We start from the raw sequence: 21,618 nt of genomic DNA, 5'->3' as shown, positions 1-21,618 counted from the left end.
GTATACCGTGTCAATAGCGTTCTTCCTGCCACTTTCATTTGCCGAAATATTACTAGTACAAGTCGTGCGAAACGCCACAAACGTGGCAAAGATTTACGCCAAATCATGACATGCACACGAAAAATGTGATTCTCAGTAAGATCAGGTACCGTTTTAAAAAGCTCAAGGGACTACTGGAGGCCATCACTAACAATGTGCGGATACTCCCTCGGCTCGCCCATGGTAACTTGCTTCCCACTACGAGCTACGCCGGCCACCGTCATAACTCTACTGCCATCTACTTGTTAGCTTCCTTGCCTCCTGTGTCTATAGTCCTCTTAAGTTTTGGGCCCTATTCTCCCGTCTTACGTACACCGCTGTTTCATTTGCAGTCGGATTCGACTCGGTGAGGTTCATACGTTTAGCAGTGATGACCCTCAGCGCTGGAAGATTGACGTCACTTGGAAGTGCCTACGGATATCGTTACATACGAACCATCTCGACTTGGTGAGTCCTTTTCAAATGCGTGTGGTGCGTGGGACCACTGTTAGCAGCTTCTTGTTGACCGCTCTGGTTCTTGGTTATCTACGCGTACGGAGATACCTGAGCGTGTACTAACCCGCTGCGGCTGCGCTGTCTGCTGACCTTGACATGACGCAATACTTGTCAAAGCATAACTTGGGAACGGCAGTAGGCCATTGCTTCTCATGATGCTTCCTAACCTGACGGCATCATGGAATATAACCTTGCAGCCTTACTGCTGTGGTGTGAGCGTCGGAAGCTGCGAGCCTTCAATGTTGAGTTGATAGCGCAGATCTAGTATTTTCTGGTGTGTACATAGTGATAGTACTCAAACGCGAACGTCGTACTTAATACGTATGTTCAGTGCCACTGAGCGCTCGGTTGGGCGTCGGCTATACCCGATTTGATGATCGGATGCGTTGGACTGTTTCCTGAAAAGCGCGCCTCCTATGACTCCATGGGCGGTGACATCACGAGATGCATTGCATTTGCCTCGCCCTATATACACTAGATATATTATATCCCATAACCAGTATCTTCTCTCCTCTGCTCCGTCGGTTTTGTTCTCATGTCTATACCCGACGAAAAGTCCTACGACATACAACATGACACCATTCTGCCCGCTGTCGACCCGCGTTCGACTTCGGGGGAGCGTGTTGAGAAACATCGTATTACTCTATGGCAGAGGTTCAGGCGCCTTGTTCAGCGTGTCATTCTAGCCTGGATATTGATCCGGCTAGTATGCATGCTTGCCTCTCACTTACGACCGAAAGAAGCTTACAATCACCCGACCAACGCTGCAAAGGAGGCTGAGTCTAAACATGGGATCGACGTACCCAAGAAAATACAACGTCTTTGGGGACAGTACTCTCCGTTTCATCGTGCCGGGAAGTACGTGTCTCCTCCCATAGAATGCAACATCACACAGGCGAGCTCATGTCTTTAGCCACGCAATTATCGCAAAGCACTAATATTGCATTCTTATTTGACAGGTCAACATCGTACGTACAAGAATCACCCATTGTATTCATCCGTCCTGACCGTCTCATGGCGCTTCAGCTCCAACGTCACGGCGCACGCTTCCCAGATGATAATGCGTCGGCATACAGGCACGCCGTACATCAGCTCGCGCGCGCACGCAAGTACCATTCACACCTCAAATTCATGAACGACTACGAGTACGCGCTCGGTCAGGACGACCTCATCCCGCTCGGCGCCACGCAGAGCTGGGCATCTGGCGCGGAGGCATGGGCGCGTTATGCGGCGCTACTCGGCAACGCGGGAGATGAATCGATCTTCATTAGGGCGTCGGACATGCCGCGCGTGGTGGACAGCGCGGGGAACTGGTCGACTGGTAGGTGCTGTCTCCAAAGTGTGTCTTGGCAGCTGACACTATTGTCGACAGGCTTTGCGCATGCGAGCCAGGGGCACATACATCCGAAGATCGACGTGCGTCTTTCGGAGCAGGTGCGTGTCTGGATAATCGCGTGCAGTCGTCGAGTGGAATCTAATGTAGCGCAGGCGAACAGCACACTGAACAATGACTGCCCGAACGCGGGCGGTGGTACGGAAGAGATGAATACGTGGCTGCATCAGTTTGTGCCGCCGATCATTAAACGTCTGACGAAGGCAGCGCCGGGCGTGAACCTCAGCGAGGAGGACGTATTCAGCCTGATGGCGATGTGCCCGTTTGAGAGCATGACCAACGCACGAGTGGATGGTTTGGAAGAGAGTGGCATCTACGAGAGGAGTCGCTTGCTCGCCAAGCAGAAAGCGAGGAGCCCGTTCTGTGACCTGTTCACCAAGGATGAATGGCGAGCATTCGAGTTCCATGGAGATGTCGAGAAGTATTACAAGACTGGGTGGGATCTCCTACAACTGTACCTTGTAGTCTGCATCGCTGATCATGTGCGCTGCGTGCCATTTACAGGCCCGGAAACTCGCTCGGACCTGTGCAGGGCGTCGGGTATACAAACGAGCTGCTCGCGCGGCTGACTAACACGCCTGTGCGCGACAACACAACGTACAACGCGTCGCTGCCGTTCCCGCTCGGGCACGCACTCTACGCGGACTTCTCGCATGAGAACGCGATGGTGGCGGTGTATGCAACGATAGGGCTGTTCGATGTACGCCGCGGGCGGGGCGAGGTGCCGGACCCGAAGCGAGGGCCGCATACGAAGGACGATGCGGAACGCGTGTGGGTTGCGAACCGGATGGTACCATTCTCGGCGAGAATGGTGACGGAGCGGCTGGAGTGTGGTGCCGGCACTGGTAGGACGCTGATCGAAGGATCAGATGGGAAGACGCCGGATGGGACCTATGTTAGAATCTTCGTCAATGACGCGTTGCAGCCGCTGGAGTTCTGCGGGGCGCAAGGGGACGGGCTGTGTCGCTTGGAGGACTTCGTGGAAAGCCAGGGATACGCGCGGAGGAGTGGGGATGGCGATTTTGAGAGGTGCTACAATTGAAGACGGGAGAGGCTGCGACGGAGGTACGCCTTTCATGCTCATGCTTCTCGTGGCGCGGGCGGGAAACAGTTCCGCGTGCTATCTATCATGTACTGCCATTTGGGAGATGTCTAAGGGCTTGCTTTCGCAACTGGCCTATATGATTCGTGTGAATGGTAAAGTAGCATCAGTCTCCGTACCAAGAATCACCATGTGGTTGGCTTCCGACTAGGCTTGATTGAAATGATGACCTGATCGGTCGATTTCCTCATCCGTCGCTGGTCCACGAACTGTCTTCTTCCCTCTCTGCAGTCGTTGCTTGGAGGTGAAATCTACGACTACAGGCGTGCTAAAATATGCGACACGTCAGCACCCATTTACGGCGTGTGAAAATGTATATATACCGTAGGATGCCTCGACCATGGAGCCCAGGAAGCCAGCGATTCAGCGTCTTTGACCAAGAAGCCTCGTCTATCTGCGTGTATTGAGGAGAGCACCGCAGCTCCAGCACGACATCGTGGAGTCGCGCGAACAATTTGGTATTTAAGATCCCTTCCAGTTGAGCGCAATGATCTTCTTTCAGCGTCTGAGCGAGTACAGTGTGTGGGTCCTCTTTCAGGGAGTCCAGCAGTTGAGGTGAATATACCAGGTGTAATCTCGTAACTCTCGGGGAACTGATGCCGGCCAGCATAGAACAGTACCACATGGGACCGCCACCCGGAATGTGGTCAAAGCGCAATTTGATCGATTCAAGCTTTCCATTGTGGAACAATACTGGAAAGGCATCTGTTGTTCTGTATAACTTCTGGATTCGTCATGATCATGTGTATCGTGAGCTCACCTGGATTTGCCGCACCGCCCCTTCGATGGAGCTTGACGACGTCGATGTGCACTGTGCGCAGAGACGTCCCAGAAGACTGAAGCATTCGCTGCATATTCGGCACAGAAAGGGCGGGAACGTCTGTTGCCGGGCGTCCCAGCCGGTATGTCACCAGCAGGTCGTGCACAAGCGCACTGATGCCCGAATCGACGAAGAAGTGAGCAAGCGCCTCGATCTCCTGTGTGCCGCCGCAGAGCCTCAGCTTCGTCAATTTGAGCCTCGAATATGCGGGAGAACATGCAGACGAGAGTAGAGGCCCTGACTTAGTGTTGGAGAATGTCACGCCCCAGCACCCGAGACCTTGCAGACTAGGCAGCGCGTATATGAGATGCCGCAGAGTGGCGAAATCAGGGAATGCGACTTCCCCGAGGGAGAGACGGACGACAGAAGTGAACGCAGAGAGGTGGAGAAAGACGTCTGGACGGACGTCGCCGGCACGCCAGAGCGCGTACTGGATGGCGATCTGCTTCACGTTGAAGGATCTATTTGCAAACATGGCGACGAAGGAATTGAGGTGAGGGATCGGCTGCCATGTGCGAGAGCCGATTACGACTTCTTGTATGCTGCCTGCCGGGTAGTAGCCTGCGCGTGTGGCCTTCGCTACTCGAGCGACTTGCTCCCGATCAGAAAGCACCAACGTAGTAATCTGCAGATGAAGGAGACATCTTTGGCGCCACTGTTTGCAGACTGCCGAGCAATTCTGCAAGCTCTCGTAATCCACCCAATCGTACAAGCAGTCGAAGACTTCCTCCCACACTTCGACTGGCAGGGCGGTCATGAGGCCTTGTTAATGGCACACCAAACGCTCTGTTACGAACGATCGTAAGCTATCAGCGCAGAAGATTAGACCTGTGCTCACAACAAGAAGTCGAAGTACTGTTGCTTTGAGTCCTATACTAATAGAATCAATGTGGAGCTGACAATTATATAGAACGAAGCCAAGGCTGTGGCGCACAGCCAAGCGATCACTGGCGTCTCGAATCCAAATGCGGATATCGGATGCCATGACAATTCGGTGATTGGTTGCAATAACGATCACACCCGCAGCAGGATAAAATCACGCGATGTCTTCACTTCGTCGCACAGGCATCGCGACAGGACCTGGGATAGTGGAGAGTCTGGGCATATATTGAGCCCTACTTTCAGGGGGACGCACTAACACGTGCACAATATTGCTGACATATGCTCGCACGCCTTTTGAAGATACTGACTGTTACACAGATTTACCAGCCGGCTGCTGTGGTGGTCTTTGGACAACGTAGCCATGTCGCCTGGTCAGCAGAGATGGATATTGATATGCCATATCCACTGTCGCCGACGTACTGCACGGCCCAGCGTCATTTTCTCGTGTACTCCGCAATGCCAAAGACTTGTGAGACATACAACAGAAGCCCTTGCTTGTACAATCGTGGAAAGCGGGCTTGCATGACCGTCGACCACTGCGTCTCGCCTATGGACAGAGAACCGCTGTTCTCTTGACGGTATCTGTACTCGACAACGACGCGCTCAAGCGTCGCATATTGCGGAAGTAGTAGCACATCTTCGATCTGGCTGCAGCGGTGCTTGCTCAGATGACGAGCGGGGTCCGAATCGACCCACCTGTACAAACTCATCGGCAGGCGCTCGGTCAGACTGGCAACTCTCGTCGTCCTGTCTTCTTGTCTGCAAACGTTTATCGTATCAATTTACAACAGAATGGGAACTACTCACTGCCAGCTGTCCTCGTGTGTATCCAAGACGATTGTCACATCGCGAATGACCTCCGACTTGATGTGAGACAGCAGACGAGCCATCCAATACTCGCCCGAGCCCTGCACACGCATGACAGATTGGGCCAACCAGATAGTCAGCGTCGTGAGGCGGCGACTGCCTGTGAGCACTATGTCGTCTTACATTGAGGTAAAGGGTTTGTTGCATTCTCATGGGTATGAAGCCACGTACCGATGGTGCGATCATGAGGTTGATGCGGTCCAGCGACAGCGAACGTCAAGGAGCGCAGGGATTCGCGAGCGCCGGCGAGGAAAGGTGCAATCAAAGGTGTCTCTGGATCATCGAGAAAGCTCCAGTCCAGCGAGATATCCTCTAAGCCGGTGTTCCATCCGCAAATTGTCATGAACTGCATGATGTCCGAGTGAGCAGCAAACTTGTAGCCAAACTGCTGCAGCTTGAGCGACCTGCTTCTGAATACCGCATATCTAGGAGGGACTATACCCGGTTGGCCAGGAGTTTCCTCTCCGACGTCGAGTCCAGCAGTCACAGTGCACCGATGGCACTTGATGGAAACAAGGTTCGGTAGTGCACAAACCATTCGACCGAAAACGGAGACATTAGGGAGGTGAAGCTCGACAAGGGAGAGATGGGTGATGGAAGAGAATGCAGAAAGGTGGATGAAGAAGTCTTGGTGCATCATCCCGGCGGGCCAATCTCCCTTTAGATACAGCCTCATCAGGTTCGCGAAACGTCCAGCGAGGGCCGGCACGAAGGTCCCCAGGTGGCTGATGGTGTCCCTCTTGCCAAACAGCGAGTTCTTGACCGTGACCTCGATGTCGGTCACCTTGAGAGTGTCGCTAGTACGGATTCCGCTCCGTATTTCACGCGACAGTGTCACTACGTCGCCGCGACGCAAGAGGCGCACTCTCCTGGCAAGGTGGGACTGGCTCCTTGCGCGCCATCGTCTGCACACCAGGGAGCAGGCCGCTAGATCATCCCAAAGGCCCCAATATCGTAAATAGTCGATGACGTGGTCCCAAGTCTCGACCGGTAAGGGTGGTGGTGAGACTCGCAAGCTCTGTGACAACGGAAGTGGCCTCTGCGGCATGTATCTGATGCTTGCATTCAAGACGTCCGTCATCTTGGAATATCAATATCAATCAAGAGATGCTCATGACACAGGTTATCAGGACACATACTTGGCAAGAGTCAGAATGCTGTGCACGAATGGTGAGGACACAACGTACGTACGAAGAGGGTCGAACTGCTTTGGAGGGTGTGTATTATAGAAGAAGGAATGCAGCCACGATACATGATTAGATCGCATCACGAACGCCGTGTTGCTCTTGTCGATTTGCAAATGTTACGAGCCGACAAGCAACTGTAATGGCGAGCATCCATGGATGCGCGAGCGATGTTAGCCACGCTGTCACTGCCCTCAAGTAAATGCATTGAAGCCCTTCGTCCCATACGTCTAAGCAAGCCGCAATGCATCAGATAGACAAAGAATTGCAGGCGCCCATAGGGAAAATGCGCTGGGAAGACTTAGAAATGAGCGGTTGATCAGAACGTTGATGCCATCACGATGCCGAGCATTGATACTCTCAGGCACCCATCGACGTTGCAACACCCGACGCCACAGGACTTCAGTCGAACAACTTGAGCCCGCGAAGGCACCACCTCTACTTATCCCCGAGCAACGGTGGCAGCTCCGCTGCAACGACATTCGACTCGGATCTAGGCAGCCCCTGCTGTCGGCCTTGTCGTAGTGGGTGCGTTGCTCGGGTTCGGTGACAATACAGGGACGATCAGTAATGCACTCTATTCGAGATCGTCGATCGGACCTCTACAGAAATGGATCCCGGCGGGCGTGTGGGATATATACGTCCCAAAACAAGGCAAGTCTGCTGCGCAGGCTATGGTCGCATATATTGGAGAAGCCCGTGACTCTGACAGGCTACAGCGGGTGTCTCCAAGAACCCAAGAATCCGGTCAACAGTCCGTTCCAAAGGGGCGTCGATCCTAATGTCCACACACATCCCACGGGCACGCCGAGCCGCCCCGCCTGCCTGAGCCATGCGCGTCGCACAAGTCCGCGTCGGAAATGCGATGATACGCCAAGGATGTACGTACGCGCGCAGGCTAAGCAGCACCGGACGCACCACCGCACCGCGCGGCGTCGACCTGCGTCGCGGTGGCGTTGAGGCTGGGGAAGTGCTCCGCCGTGCCGCCGTGCCGCCGTGCCGCCGTGCCGCCGTGCCGCCGTGCCGCCGTGCCGCCGTGCCGCCGTGCCGCCGTGCAGCTGGTCGAACGCCTCCACCGAGATGTTGAGCCCCGCGCTCGCATGGTCAATCACGAGCACGGCGACGGTGTACCGCGCGTACGCGAGCTCCCAGCACGTCCCGCACGCGGCCGCGGCCCACCCGGCAGCAAGCGCCGCGCCGCCGATGAACGGGAATGCGGGGAGCGCGCCGAACGTCTCGACGGGCTCGGTGCTGATCCCAGAGCCAGCGGCCCCGTAGCACGCCACGGACGCGAGCGGCACCGCCGCGTCGTCGTATCGCGCATTGGAGGTGACGACGACGGTGGACTGTGCGCGCGCCGCGGGCGCGGAGAGCGTAGAAAGCGCGGAAAGCGCGGAGAGCGCAGTGATGACGGCGAAGACGCGCATGTCGGACGCGTGGAGAGTGCGGGCGTGGAATGTCCTCGTGCGCCCTTTACAGCATGAACGAAAGCGGGCGACGATGGCCGTGTGTAGTATAAGCGCTTCCGTGGGCTATGGACAGCGTTTCGGCGAGGCCACGGGGCCTTCGTCTGAAGCGCGGCGTGTCCCATCATGGCCAACTAGGCTGCCCCGCGCTATTCGCTCGACGTCGGGGCTGCGCGGTGTAGCAGCGAAGAGTGTTCGTGTGATGCCTTCATAGAGCATTTTCGCCGTCCAGCTCGAGCGGCCTCTGCATGGTGCGGGACGCGCCACCGCGGTCGCAGACGGCCTCGAGCTCACGTTCCAGCACGCCCGCGCGCGCACGAGGCTCGGCGCCCCTCCAAGCGCGGATGCATCGCACCGCTCAGGTCGCCCCGTGAAAGGCAGATTGACATGCGCACACGTGCGGGTCTCGAGCGGCGGTGGGCGGGCGGCGGGCGGCTGGGCAGCCAGGCGACGACGGGGCCTATCCGTATCCCGTGCGGTGGGGGGAGGCAGATCTCACCCGAATCATTGGCTCGACGCAGGCGCAGCGGACGTGGCGCTGCCGGCCGCAAGCCGCCGGCGGCGCTCCCGCCACAGCGCACCGCAGAGACGCAGACGCAAGGACGCAGAGACAGACACTGCGGAGAGCACGGAAGTGTGGCCGGCCAGGCTTCGAGATCAACGGCGCGCTTGATGGCGTCGCGAGCGGCCCGGGGCGCAAGAGGAGGGGGGCGCGCAGCGGAGCGGGAGATGCGCGCCCTGCGCCCTGCGCCGAGGTCTGGGCGCCGCGCGTGGAGAGATGCGATGCGGATGCGCCGCCAGGCCAAGGCCAAGTGCTGCTGCGTGGTGCGCCCTGCGTCCAGGCCGCGGCCGCGGCGCCCGCGAGTCAGCCGGCCGCGCTGCACGTTGGGCGCCTGCACCGGGGGCGGGCGGTGGGATGGACGCGCGAGGAGGGCGGGGGTGGGGCCCTTGCGCGCGCGAGGACGAGGTGCTGCAGCCTCCAGCCCAGCGGTGCAGAAGGCTGGCGTGTTCCACGTGCGAGCGTCGGGGGCGGAGCGCTGGGCAGGGGCATGGCGAGTATGGATGCAGCGTGATCGGGCCCAGCGGTTATGGACACAGCGTGGTCGAGCCCGGCGCTGTGCCGCGGACAGGCGCGAGGACTGTCCGCACAGGCCCGGGCAGGCATACGGCATGCGGTGCAGGCGCAGCGCGTGGACATGACGGGGCCGCGCGACGATGACGGCGGGCAGGAACGAGACGGATGATCGACCGGGCGAGCGGGAACGCGGACCAGCGGATAGAGGCCGGTGGCTGTGACGCAAGTCGTGCTGCCCAGCAACTGGCACCGCGCGGGGGCAATACGATGGGACGGGGCGACGCCGGCCTGGAGCCTCTGCTGCAGGTCTGCGTCTGTTTGTGTTTGCGTTTGTGTTTGTCCCGAGCGGCGCGGGGGACGCTGTGCTGCGTGCTCCGGGGTGGTCGGCCCTCGGGTGCATTATGCGTATGCCCCTCGGGTGCAGTATGCCTGGGCGATTGGGCGGCTCCGCGGGTTGGGGCTTCGAGCTTCGAGCTTCGAGCTTCGGCAGCGGAACCCGGGGGGAATAGTGGATCGAGCCCCGGTGATGTCAACGGTGGAAACGCGGGGTAAGGCGTGCCCCTCCTGGCTGGCAGGGTTGCCGGGCGCGGGGGCGGGCGTGGAGATGGGCAGAGTCTGTTGCGCTTGGGCGAAGGGCGGGCTGGAACGCCACGGATGATCGACGGGTGGGTTGCCGGGCGACTGGACGGGACGAGAGAGCGGATAGAGACCGGTGGGTGCGCATCTTACCCCGGAGACGTCATCGCGCCTGTGCAGGTGCGGTGGCCACAGTGATGCGAGGGTGCGGCGCGCGGAGACAGGCCGCGCAGACGCGGCACCGTGGAGCTGGGGCCGTCGCGATCGAGACTAGCGCAGGCGGCGGGTCGATTTGAGTCCTGGCGAGGACATGCAGTCGGTCGCGGACGGCGTCGCGGGATGTCCGGGGCATGGATGGGAAGGGCGTCATGGGGGAGACGTGCTGGAGCATGGGTGCGGGACAGGGGTGGGCCAGACAGGGAATACGTGGCGTGAGGTTGAATGCGGAGTGGGAGCAGCCGCAGTGCAAAGGCGGAGGGCATAGTGGAAGGGACGGACGCGAGAGAGCGGATGGGCAGGATTTGAGAATGAGGCAGCCATGCATGGCTGCCTCCAAGAAGCGGCCGCGAGAATGTCGGGTCACAGGGATCTAGGCCGTGCGATCGCGTCCGTCCGATCAGGCGTCCCCGACCAATGCGATCTAGAGTCCCGGATATGCGCACAACAGGCGCCCGCTCTCCACGCCGCATATCCGAGCATCCGTCCCTCTTTCCCTTATAACCCCCCCCCCCGCTCCCCGTCGTCTGCACAGAGAGCTCCCCACCCATACACACGCACACACAACTCACACACAGCGTACCACTCGCCCCGCAATGATCCGCTTCGACACGCTCCCGCCCGAGGTCATGCAGGCCATGTGCACGCCCATGCACCTCGTCCTCCCCGCCTCGCCCCACGCCCGCACCGGCGCCCTCTACATCGGCTCCTTCATCGCCGCCCTCGACCAGCCCCTCCTCGACGCCCACCGCATCGCCGCCCTCGTCCAGGTCCTCGACGCCCCCTGGCTCCCCGACCCCGCAGACCACCCCCTCGACGCCTACCGCCTCAACATCCTCGACTCCACCAGCGTCGACATCCGCCCCCACCTCGAGGACGCCGTCCGCTGGATCGACGACCGCCTCAGGCGCGGCGTCAACGTCCTCGTCCACTGCCAGCAGGTCCGCGCTCCCCCTCTCTCCTTCCGCGCTCCTTGGCTGACCCTTTCTTTGCGCGCAGGGCGTGTCCCGCTCCGCGGCGATCGTCATCGCGTACCTCATCTACACCCAGAACATGTCCTACGACTCCGCCTTCGACCTCGTCCGCAAGAAGCGCCCCTGCGCCAAGCCCAACTCCGCCTTTGTCAAGTGCGTGCCCGCCCTGCCCTTCCTCTCTTGCGCCGCGTGCTGACTCTCCCTTTCCACCGCAGGGCGCTCCAGGACTGGGAGAAGCGCTACCGCAACGCCGGCGCGGACCTCCGCCCGCCCATGCGCCGCGCCGCGACCACCCCGCGCTAGGCGTGTGCGCGCAGCGGTGGCAGAGGAGGGCCGGGCGAAGGGGGTGGCGATGAGGAGAGAGTAAAGAGGGCGCACGGGGAGACTGCGCGTGAGCGCGGAGGACATTGACCAGCGCAGGGCGCCCGTCCCGCCCTTGCGCAGTGCGCACGCCGGGCTTTGCTGCACGACACGACATGATACCCCGGCCGGCCTCCAGCAGAAGAGAAAACGCATCACAAAGCACATGCGCGCGCGGACAGCGGCACACCGCCGCACATCGCACGTCGCCCACCGCTCACTGCACAGCACACAGTGCTGGACATCGCACACTGCGCGCCGCACATGCACGCACACCACACATCCGTATCTCACCTCGGGACACTCCTACGCTACAGTCTGCACGGGTAATGGCCACCGCACCGCGCGCGCACCGCCGCGCACCTATACCTATATCCATGTCCATGCCCCATGCCCGCCGTCCGCTGTATTTGTACCGCCGTGTATTATGTACATACCGCAATGGACCTCTCTCGCCTCGCAAAACACACACTCACGCACCAGCGCGCGACGTCGCGATGCTGCGAACGCGCCCGGCCCCGCGCGATCGAGATTCGGCGTGCTGCGATATCGATACCGGTTTCCTGGAATCCCTGAATCGGGCTCGGGCCCTGCTCGACGATTGAATATTTGGATACTGACTAGGGACTGGCATCACGCGCGCCCCAGTGCGCCTTCTTTCCCTCCTTCCAATCCAGAAGGCTGCGATCGCATTCGAACTCGGATATCAGATATTAGACGGCGAGGGCAGAAAGTCGGGCGGGCGCGATCCCACATGCTTAATGTTAATGTTAATGTCATGTCGCACACGCGGCCTGGGCGCTCCTTCGGATTCTCAATACAGTGCCAGTGCTTCATTGATGAGGCCAGGCACCACTTGGTCCGGGGCGCGAGGCTTCACTGTATAGTACTGATTTCGCTGCACGCCATTGCCAGATAAGCCCGCGCGGGAGCGAGGCGCAGCGACACACCAGGCTCGCGCGCGCGCGATCGATGGCCGCCTCCACGGCACCCCGCCCGCCGCGGAGCGTGCTTCGTCGGGCGCACGCGGGGGTGCCGGAGGGACGGATTGGGACGCGGGGAGTCTGGATGCGCAGGCGAAGGCACTGGAAGGCGCAGGGAGGCGCGCGGGGGATGCGGATGCCAACGCCAGGGCCCAGCACCAACGCCAGCACCAGCACCAGCACCTACGACAACACCAACACCAACACCTACGACAACGGCAACACCAACACCAAGGCGGATATGAATCCGCGCGTGCCTCGGCTTCGCGGGCGTCGTGCCTGTGTGCCTGGCCCGCCGTGCCTCGAGCCGGGATGCATCATGCATCCGCTCGACGTCTATGCTGGTGCATGTCGGATGACAGATGTGTGCGCGGGGGAACAGGATACAGGTATACAGGGCGGCGGTCGGCGGGTGCCTGTCGTCCACTTACTTTGCCGACTTTGCTGTTAGGAGACCAGGGCCCAGCCTGGCTGTGAGCTAATCGGACGGGTCTATCGGAGCCTCTGGTTCCTCGGGACGCAGAAAGAGTGGGCCCCGGCGTGCGCACGTCTCTGCAGGCCCCTGTGGACAGGCCGCCGAGGAGGACTGGACGGCTGCAGCGAGAGAGGCCTGCCAGAAGGTAGACCGGCGCGCGGTGGCACACAGCACTAGCACACAGTCGCGTGCGAAGCAGTCTCCTGAGAGCAGAGTAGACGATTCCGCCGGCGTGCGCCGGCTCCGGGTATCCCTGTCTGACGTGCGAAGGCGATTTGAGAGGCACGTACTGCGGGCGTGGGACGCGCATCCTGCACGCGTCGGAGGAGCCTGCGCATGACATTGGCAGTCGCGCGCATTCGGAGGGGCGGGTTGTGGCATGTGCACTCGCATGCGCAGGAGCACGCCCCCACCCTCATACTGCATCCGTCGCGAGGACGACCGACCCCGATCTGCTACCCCGGACCTTCCATCCTGTCCGAGAGAAGCTTCCGAGCCTACCGGCGCCTTCCCGGAGGGGCGTCGCGGCACGCATGGTGTCCTCGTGCATACATACATGGCGACCAGTCGGGCCTTGGCTCTCGGCCTAGTTCCAACTTCCATCCGTGCTCAGAAGCCTCCCAACGCGGAGGGCTGGCAAGTCCCCAAACGGCCTGAGGACCTGCCAGCGGGGATGTGTGTGAGCGCGTTCGACGTGCAGATCTCCGCGTCGAGAACCGCGCATAAGCAAGAACCAGGCTGCGCAGCGCGGCTGACAGCACTCTCTCCCATGCTTAACCGTAAACCGCATCGGAGGCACTGCCGACAGGAACTGACCTGCCTCCGTGGGCGCTGAAGCGCTGACTTCCGCAGGGCGTGATCTGGACGTGGAAGTCCGCCGCGCATCCCAGCATAAAGGAAGCTCGCGCACCGATCAGGCTTACCGCATCTGCGCCCGGATCTACATCCGAGGGATGGGATTCAGATGGGCTGGGCTGGTCAGTGGTCCACGGGAGCGCCGGAGAAGCACCCCCGCAAAGCTGCCTTCCGTAACACGCTAAGAGCCCGGAAAGGCTGCCAGGTGGCTTCGCCGCGCCCCCACGCGCCCGCGACTGTGGGCGCGTCTTGAGTGCAGACCTGCGATACCCATGCGAAGCCATGCATCTCCCATGAGGAAGGGGAGGACAGATCAGCGAAGGCCAGGATAGAGCTATTCCCACTCCATGCCATGATCAGCGGTGCTAGAGACTAAACGAAAGGAGCAGGACCCCCGCCCGGTGAAATGGGTGTTCCTCCGAGCTGGATTCTAGCTGGGTTCCCATTCTCGGGTGACGGTGTGATCACCCGCCGCGGGCAGGCAATGGGCAACCGGTGATCGCTCCAGACTCGTCTGCGGGAGACGTGCGAGGATGCATGCCTCGCGGGCATCCTCGAGGCGGCGAGCCCACGTTCGAGACGCTCTTAGGGTTTGACAATGATAGACGTGTGATCCGTCGAGACGACCCTGGGCATTAGTGTGATCGGAGCGATAAGCTTGAATACCGTCTTCCGGACCTTGCGCCGTGGGAGCACTTCTAGGACATGGAGTGTCCTTGGCGCGAGCTTTGGCCGGAGAGCTCTCTTCAATTGTATTGCGCCCTATTCATTGCCATGATTTGAGGGCTCGTACTTCCAAATAAGTTTCGACCTCGAGCACTGGTGACTCTGGGCACTTTATGGATCAGCCTGACGAGAGTTTGGCACCCAAGGGGATCACGCGTACATACACGAGTAGTTTCCCAAGGAACACTGAGAGCACGCCAAACGGTTATCACTGCGCACCGGTCCCTAGGAAGGCGGAATTAAGCGCAGCATGTTTCTGCAGTGGTTCTTTGAATCTCAAAGGAACAAGTGCGCATTGATGGGGATTCCAAATCTAAGCCGGCAGTGAAACGTTTTGAACTGCCACTGTTACCGTTGCCTGAGGATAGAGGTGGTGTCTTCATGAGCTCCAGTGGTTCGACCGAAGTGCCCCTGAACCAGGCGTGTGGCGTCGGGTGCCTGGGAAAGCAAAAGTGCGGCACCGTCACATGGCATCAACATTCTGATCAACTGCTCATTCCTCCCGCTTCTTCCTGGCGTGTTCTCCCTATGGGCGCCTCCGGTTCTGTGTCTATCCCGATATGCATTGCGGCTTGTTCAGACGCATGCGATGAAGGGCTTCAACACAACCGCTTGATTGCAGTGATAGCGTGTTTAACATCCGAGCTTGCGTATCCAATGATGCTCGCTATTACAGTTGCTTGCCGGCTCGTAACATTTGCAAATCGACAAGGACAACACGGCGTTCAAGTTCGTGATGCGATCTAATTATGTATTGTCTCCCGGCATTCCTCCGTTTATAACCCATACCCTCCAGGGCAAGCGTCTACTTCCCTCACGATCCTCACTCAGAATAGCCCGTCTCTGATCAGTCGCCGGTCGCCGTCGCTGCACCGCTGCCGACCGCTGCCGCGAGGTTCTGCCCCACCTTGCCCCAATGTCCACTTTGCGAGGGGAGGTCAATTAATACTGATTTTGCTATATGTTACTTCGGCTCCCTTCGTACATACATTGTCTCTAAGGCTTATCCTCACCATTCGTGCTCAGCATCCTAACTCTTGCCAAGTATGTGTCCTGATGACCTGCTTCGAGGACACCTCTTGATTGATATATACGCTAGATGTCGGACGTCTCGAATGCAAGCATCAGATACATGTCGCAGAGGCCCCTTCCGTTGTCACAGAGCTTCCGAGTCCCACCACCACCCTTACCGGTCGAGACTTGGGACCACGTCATCGACTATTTACGATATTGGGGCCTCTGGGATGATCTAGCGGCCTGTTCCCTGGTGTGCAGAAGATGGCGCGCAAGGAGCCAGTCCCATCTTGCCAGGAGAGTGCGCCTCTTGCGTCGCGACGACGTGGTGACGCTATCGCGTGAGATACGGAGCTGTATGCGTACTAGCGACAGCCTCAGGGTGACAGACATCGAGGTCACGGTCAAGAACTCGCTGTTTGGCAAGAGGGACACCATCAGCCACCTGGGGACTTTCGTGCCGGCCCTCGCTGGACGTTTCGCGAACCTGATGAGGCTGTATCTAAAGGGAGATTGGCCCGCCGGGATGATGCACCAAGACTTCTTCATCCACCTTTCTGCATTCTCTTCCATCACCCATCTCTCCCTTGTCGAGCTTCACCTCCCTAACGTCTCCGTTTTCGGTCGAATTGTCTGTGCACTACCCAACCTTGTTTCCGTCAAGTGCCATCGGTGCACTGTGACTGCTGGACTCGACGTCGGAGAGGAAACTCCTGGCCAACCGGGTATAGTCCCTCCTAGATATGCGGTGTTCAGAAGCAGGTCGCTCAAGCTGCAGCAGTTTGGCTACAAGTTTGCTGCTCACTCGGACATCATGCAGTTCATGACAATTTGCGGATGGAACACCGGCTTAGAGGATATCTCGCTGGACTGGAGCTTTCTCGATGATCCAGAGACACCTTTGATTGCACCTTTCCTCGCCGGCACTCGCGAATCCCTGCGCTCGTTGACGTTCAATGTGGCTGGCCCGCATCAACCGCATGAACGCACCATCGGTACGTGGCTTCATACCCATGAGAATACAACAAACCCTTAATATGAACGCAAGACGATATAGTACTCACAGGCAGTCGCCACCTCACGACGCTGACTATCTGGTTGGCCCAATCTGTCATGAATGTGCAGGGCTCGGGCAAGTATTGGATGGCGCGCCTGTTGTCCCACATCAAGTCGGAAGTCGTTCGCGATGTGACAATCGTCTTGGATACACACGAGGACAGCTGGCAGTGAGTAGCTCCCATCCTTTTGCGGATTAACACGATAAGTGTTTGCAGTCTACAAGAAGAGAGGACGATCAAAGTGGCCAGTCTGACGGAGCGCCTGCCGATGGATTCGTACAGGTGGGTCGATTCGGACCCCGCTCGTCATCTGAGCAAGCACCGCTGCAGCCAGATCGAAGATGTGCTGCTGCTTCCGCAATATGCGACGCTTGAGCGCGTCGTTGTCGAGTACAGATACCGTCAAGAGAACAGCGGTTCTCTGTCCATAGGCGAGACGCAGTGGTCGACGGTCATGCAAGCGCGCTTTCCACGATTGCACAAGCGAGGGCTTCTGTTGTATGTCTCACATATCTTTGAGTTTGCGGGTCGTATGAGAAACTGACGATGAGCCGTGCAGTACGTCGGTGACAGTAGATATGGCATATCAATATCCATCTCTGCTGACCAGGCGACATGGCTACGTTGTCCAAAGACCACCACAGCAGCCGGCTGGTAAATTAGTGTAACAGTCAGTATCTTCAAAAGGCGTGCGAGCATATGTCATCCATATTGTGCACATGTTAGGGCGTCTCAACGAAAGCAGGGCTCAAAGAACTATCCCAGGCCCTGGGTGAGCAAGCTGCCATACGTGTACGACGATGTCAGTACATATTGTGTGGTTCCTCCCTTTGCTGCGATCGTTGTGCGATCAATCACCGAATTCTCATTATACCGCTCCATGACATTGGACTTGCTGATCGTCCCTAAAGTTCCTGAGCACCCGTATTGTCAGCAAGCCCGAGCAACGCATGACAAGATTGACAACAGGGGCATCCCGGATTCGAGTCGCATGTCGTTGCGGTCGAGCTGTCGCCGTTGGTCCGAGATAGAGGTCATAGTGTCGTGAGCTACAGACGATCGACCGACGCCTAGCACTTATGACGAGCGTAGATCGGAAATCAAAACACACGCGTGACGCAGCGATGGCAGCGCTCACGATCTATCACTCACTCTTCCCGCGTTCTCACGACGCTTTCTCTATGGGCGCTTTCCATTCACTTTCTATTACACGCATCGCGTCTCGCTCAAACTTATGCGATGAAGGGCTTCAGCTCAACTGCTTGAGCGCAGAAATAAGGTGTCAAACATCGCATGTGCGCATGTGTTGGAACTTGGGATTGTGGCAAGCGCATGTCATTATTTGGTATTTTCGCTTGCGCCTCTCTGGATGTTCCTTATGCGTTTGACAGAGTTCAGACAAACGCATTCAACAGCGCGTGTAACCACGCATGTTTGGTATCAGCATTACTATGTATATTTGGCCGCCTGCTCGTCGGTTCGTATGTCGGTCGCGGCATCGGCCGAATTTGATGTTGCTCCAGTCCTCAGGTCTCAATCGGTAGGTGGGTACTTCTTACGAAACTATCTACTTTGGTTGAGAGTGACAATTCAATGTTCACTCATGAGAGTACATTTATGTCGAAGCTCAACATTGCTCTAAAGCTTCCACTCAATAGCGAAGATGGACGAAATGATTGACGTGTCGTGGGCAGCATGCTTGGGTACCGAATTGCGGCGCACGTAGGTCGAAGGTTTGTGGAGCTTCTGTCATTCAGGGATTCCCACCGCCCATAAGGCTCGTGCCTTACGCCTACTCCCTCTTCATCCGATACATCTCAGCCCACCTGTAGCGTTCCACTTTGCGTTATAATATAGGCTCATGGAATATACACCCCTGGCGCAGATTATGAAGGTGCGGCTACCCGTATCCAGGAAAGAATGCTATTGACCTTCACTTATAGATGCACGGCGATCTTCGAACCGCGTTTAAATCTGGCAAGACGAGGTCGCTTGCGTTTCGAAAGGAACAGCTCCTGCAGCTATGTTATCTCCTTGAAGATAACCATGAACGCTTTGCGCAGGCCTTCCGTATCGACCTTGGCCGGCCGTCTGAGGAGTCGGAGCTGTAAGTCTGTGCTGAAACGGCTTCTCCGCGGACTAAGCGATATATTGCCGATTTTATGTAGCGTTGAGCTTACTGGTACCCTTACGGAGCTCAAAGATGCGTACGACAACGTGGAGAAGTGGGCGTCTCCAGAAAAGGCACCATTCTCCTGGCTGTGGTTCGCAATGTCGCCAAGAACACGCAAGGAGCCAAAAGGGACCGTCCTCATTATTGGGCCATTCAACTACCCCGTCTACCTCATTTTTTGCCCTTTGGTAGGTCAACTATGCAGTCGGCTCCATCGCATTGAGTCTGACCCTAAGTGGTCACGATACATTCCATCTTTGATTTGGACCTGCTAAACCAACAATATTGCTCACCGCTAGGCGGCCGCAATCGCTGCCGGGAACACTGTTCTGCTTAAGCCATCAGAACTCTGTGAAGCCACTGCTTTGCTGATCACTGAGCTTCTACCTCAATATCTTGACCCCGAAATAGTCAGTGTAGTTAACGGCGGTGTTCATGAAACGACGAAAGTCAGTCCAACTTAATACATGACTACATCTGTTCTCACAAGTCCATCCGGTTCAGGTTCTTGAGCTCCCGTTTGATCACAGTGGGTCATCATCGCACTCAGGATCGATCGGTATTAACAGATTGTCTCGACTGCTCTAGTTCTCTACACCGGTGAGTGTTCACAGATTATCTATCAGAGGAGGGATGTACTCCTGATACTCGCGACTGAGGCAATGGGCACGTCGGTCGGATTATTTGTGCTGCGGCAGCGAAGCATCTCACTCCGGTCACGCTTGAGGTGCGGTACTTCTTCTATTCCCGTCTGTTCGCATGGGCTAGTGCGCTGATATTCCAGTTCATTATAGCTCGGAGGTACGCACCTCTTCCCCCACTTGCGCTAGGCCTGATCTGTACACGCGCGATACAGGCAAGACACCTTGCGTGATCGATCCCGAATGCGACATGAAAACGGCAGCGAAGAGGCTGATGTGGGGGAAGCTCCTGAACGGGGGTCAGGTACGCCCGTCACAATGTCTACGTCTATCCGCTCTCCTCACATGCACAGGTGTGCCTGTCCCCGGATTACGTGCTCGTCCCGGCCACATCCCAAGACGCCTTCATCTCTGCACTCAAAGCAGCGTGCGCACCTCCACCTCATTGTCGCTCGTGTGAGTGGAGATGCTGATGCCGCGTCTGGCGCAGGTACTATGAGTTGCATCCGGTCAATCCCCGTAAGTCAGGGCTGATGGCGCGCATGGTGAACACGCGCCACACAATGCGCGTCAAGCGTCTCCTGGACGATTCGCGTGCGACCATCGTCATTGGCGGCGAGGTCGACATAGAGGCCTGCTATGTTGCACCTACAATCTTGCGTGACGTTGCGCGCGATGATGCGTTCATGAGCGAGTGAGTATGCATGTGCGTGGATACCGGCGAACTCGTCCTGACGAACGCGCACCGGCTCAGGGAGATCTTTGGGCCTATTTTACCTGTCATTCCCGTGAAGGATGTAGATGAGGCCATCGCGTTTATCAATGAGGGGTGTGTCTACTCTAGTCGCTGCCTTTCGTTAAGTCGTTGACATCGTGTAGGGACCGTCCGTTGAGCATATACATCTTCTCGAGCAACGCGTCTTTCAAGGCGAAAGGTCTTTCCTCTAATCTTCGTGGATTTAAAGGCCGCTAACGTCCATGATGTTGTCAGTCATTGACAACACCCAGAGTGGCACCGTCCTCATCAACGATACAATTACACAAATACTGGGTGCGTGCGAACATTATCGCACTCTCGCGCTGCTCACTGACATCCAAGCCGAACACAACATAGTGCATGGACTCCCATTTGGGGGCATTGGACCAAGCGGGCGTAGGCGTTCGCGCTTCGACTACTATGCAAGCACTAACCACCCGATGTACAGACGGATATACCACCGGAAAATATGCATTCGACCAGTTCACCCATCTACGTGCCGTGGCCGACAGTCCGAACTGGTCAGTGTCGCACTTGTCTCCAACTGCTACTCGCCGACCCGATGTACCACGTGTTAATCCATGGACAGGCTTGACCCCGCACTGCTGTCTGCGAGGTACACACCGTACATGGTGCGTCACGTATTCCTGATTTGCGGAGCTGCATCCCTAGTAACTCGGTGTTCGGACTAACATTGTGCGGGATTAGGAGGGCCCTCTACGCCGTTTTATCTGGATCATGCGTCCGCGCCTGCCCCCGCGACGTGGCTCATCAAGGGGGCTCTGGGGGCGCATTGGCGCTGCAGTATCGTCCTATGCGGCGCGGTGCGGCCACTTGTGGGTTTCGCCGAAGAATGCGCACTGATTAAGAGACGCCGGAAGCTGCAGATCGCACGTACCAGTATTCACTGCCGTTTGATTAGCGATGCGCACTAGCGAGACTGACGAGATGCAGAAGATGACTGTTAAAATGAGCAGGCAATGGATAGCAACACGGACGCGGAAGACGAGAGAACGGATAGGGGGATGTTACTATCGCACGAGGTGACCGCGACATCTAATATATCATGTAGCCCATTGCATCTAGACAACGTATCAATACGGCACCTCCCATATCACGCATACGTGAGCCGGCGCACTCCATACCAAGACCTCGAAATGCGACAATGAATTCCGTGGAGCTGCGATATGAGGCGGAAGAAATGCGGCTAGTGACATCACAAGCAGGCATGTTGAAGTTCATAGCTGTCCTTCCCTTACCACGCGCACCGGCAACGATGGCGAAGGCACACTTCGTCCCTCGACTATCACATGTGTGCTGATGTGGAGACCACATCGTGTGGTGCAGGATCTGGTCGCTACCTGCGCACGTCTCTCACCGGAAATGAGAAACAGTAGCGAGAATGTCAGACAGGGACCCTCAGGAATTGGCCAGTATGGAGACAAAGTAAGCTTCGTGAAGACGGGAGGGTTGTATGTTCTTCGCGC

At 57.7% G+C, this 21,618-nt stretch overlaps 9 protein-coding genes across 9 annotated transcripts; 6 read left to right on the top strand and 3 right to left on the bottom strand.

The window, feature by feature from the left end:
* Positions 1 to 1,548: 1,548 nt before the first annotated feature.
* Positions 1,549 to 2,969, top strand: POSPLADRAFT_1050152 (hypothetical protein; the record flags this gene model as incomplete). The annotated part of the gene is made up of 5 exons (XM_024479926.1): positions 1,549 to 1,855; positions 1,907 to 1,968; positions 2,023 to 2,363; positions 2,432 to 2,627; positions 2,664 to 2,969. The coding sequence occupies 5 exons, from the start codon at positions 1,549 to 1,551 to the stop codon at positions 2,967 to 2,969; spliced, it is 1,212 nt and encodes a 403-aa protein (XP_024333867.1).
* A 207-nt stretch (positions 2,970 to 3,176) lies between these two features.
* POSPLADRAFT_1036966 (hypothetical protein) lies at positions 3,177 to 6,679 on the bottom strand (the record flags this gene model as incomplete). The annotated part of the gene is made up of 10 exons (XM_024477187.1): positions 3,177 to 3,297; positions 3,353 to 3,722; positions 3,790 to 4,590; positions 4,628 to 4,635; positions 4,688 to 4,719; positions 5,056 to 5,099; positions 5,152 to 5,180; positions 5,212 to 5,490; positions 5,539 to 5,698; positions 5,770 to 6,679. The coding sequence occupies 10 exons, from the start codon at positions 6,677 to 6,679 to the stop codon at positions 3,177 to 3,179; spliced, it is 2,754 nt and encodes a 917-aa protein (XP_024333866.1).
* Positions 6,680 to 7,816: 1,137 nt separating this feature from the next.
* POSPLADRAFT_1082323 (hypothetical protein) lies at positions 7,817 to 8,140 on the bottom strand (the record flags this gene model as incomplete). The annotated part of the gene is made up of 1 exon (XM_024483009.1): positions 7,817 to 8,140. A coding segment is annotated over one exon (324 nt), but the record flags the coding sequence as incomplete, so codon positions are not given.
* A 316-nt stretch (positions 8,141 to 8,456) lies between these two features.
* Positions 8,457 to 9,723, bottom strand: POSPLADRAFT_1061777 (hypothetical protein; the record flags this gene model as incomplete). Its single annotated transcript, XM_024481427.1, has 2 exons — positions 8,457 to 8,580; positions 8,636 to 9,723. The coding sequence occupies 2 exons, from the start codon at positions 9,721 to 9,723 to the stop codon at positions 8,457 to 8,459; spliced, it is 1,212 nt and encodes a 403-aa protein (XP_024333864.1).
* Positions 9,724 to 10,711: 988 nt separating this feature from the next.
* POSPLADRAFT_1061776 (hypothetical protein) lies at positions 10,712 to 11,392 on the top strand (the record flags this gene model as incomplete). Its single annotated transcript, XM_024481426.1, has 3 exons — positions 10,712 to 11,056; positions 11,115 to 11,242; positions 11,305 to 11,392. 3 exons carry the CDS (start codon positions 10,712 to 10,714, stop codon positions 11,390 to 11,392), a joined length of 561 nt encoding a protein of 186 aa, XP_024333863.1.
* A 1,029-nt stretch (positions 11,393 to 12,421) lies between these two features.
* On the top strand, positions 12,422 to 12,909 carry POSPLADRAFT_1061775 (hypothetical protein; the record flags this gene model as incomplete). Its single annotated transcript, XM_024481425.1, has 2 exons — positions 12,422 to 12,821; positions 12,884 to 12,909. The coding sequence occupies 2 exons, from the start codon at positions 12,422 to 12,424 to the stop codon at positions 12,907 to 12,909; spliced, it is 426 nt and encodes a 141-aa protein (XP_024333862.1).
* A 2,759-nt stretch (positions 12,910 to 15,668) lies between these two features.
* POSPLADRAFT_1102461 (hypothetical protein) lies at positions 15,669 to 16,169 on the top strand (the record flags this gene model as incomplete). Its single annotated transcript, XM_024483230.1, has 1 exon — positions 15,669 to 16,169. A coding segment is annotated over one exon (501 nt), but the record flags the coding sequence as incomplete, so codon positions are not given.
* A 51-nt stretch (positions 16,170 to 16,220) lies between these two features.
* POSPLADRAFT_1041689 (hypothetical protein) lies at positions 16,221 to 17,058 on the top strand (the record flags this gene model as incomplete). The annotated part of the gene is made up of 4 exons (XM_024477958.1): positions 16,221 to 16,497; positions 16,551 to 16,728; positions 16,780 to 16,930; positions 16,957 to 17,058. Coding segments are annotated over exons 1-4 (545 nt in total), but the record flags the coding sequence as incomplete, so codon positions are not given.
* Positions 17,059 to 18,503: 1,445 nt separating this feature from the next.
* On the top strand, positions 18,504 to 20,782 carry POSPLADRAFT_1157676 (hypothetical protein; the record flags this gene model as incomplete). The annotated part of the gene is made up of 14 exons (XM_024487225.1): positions 18,504 to 18,667; positions 18,729 to 18,921; positions 19,033 to 19,182; positions 19,238 to 19,262; positions 19,322 to 19,333; positions 19,393 to 19,465; positions 19,564 to 19,678; positions 19,728 to 19,801; positions 19,865 to 20,068; positions 20,129 to 20,203; positions 20,254 to 20,309; positions 20,366 to 20,425; positions 20,489 to 20,527; positions 20,580 to 20,782. 14 exons carry the CDS (start codon positions 18,504 to 18,506, stop codon positions 20,780 to 20,782), a joined length of 1,443 nt encoding a protein of 480 aa, XP_024333859.1.
* Positions 20,783 to 21,618: the final 836 nt, after the last annotated feature.

This window comes from Postia placenta, assembly GCF_002117355.1.
Source record: "Postia placenta MAD-698-R-SB12 unplaced genomic scaffold POSPLAscaffold_19, whole genome shotgun sequence".
Lineage (NCBI taxonomy): Eukaryota > Fungi > Basidiomycota > Agaricomycetes > Polyporales > Adustoporiaceae > Rhodonia > Rhodonia placenta.
This window is presented reverse-complemented; position numbering and strand designations above follow the sequence as displayed.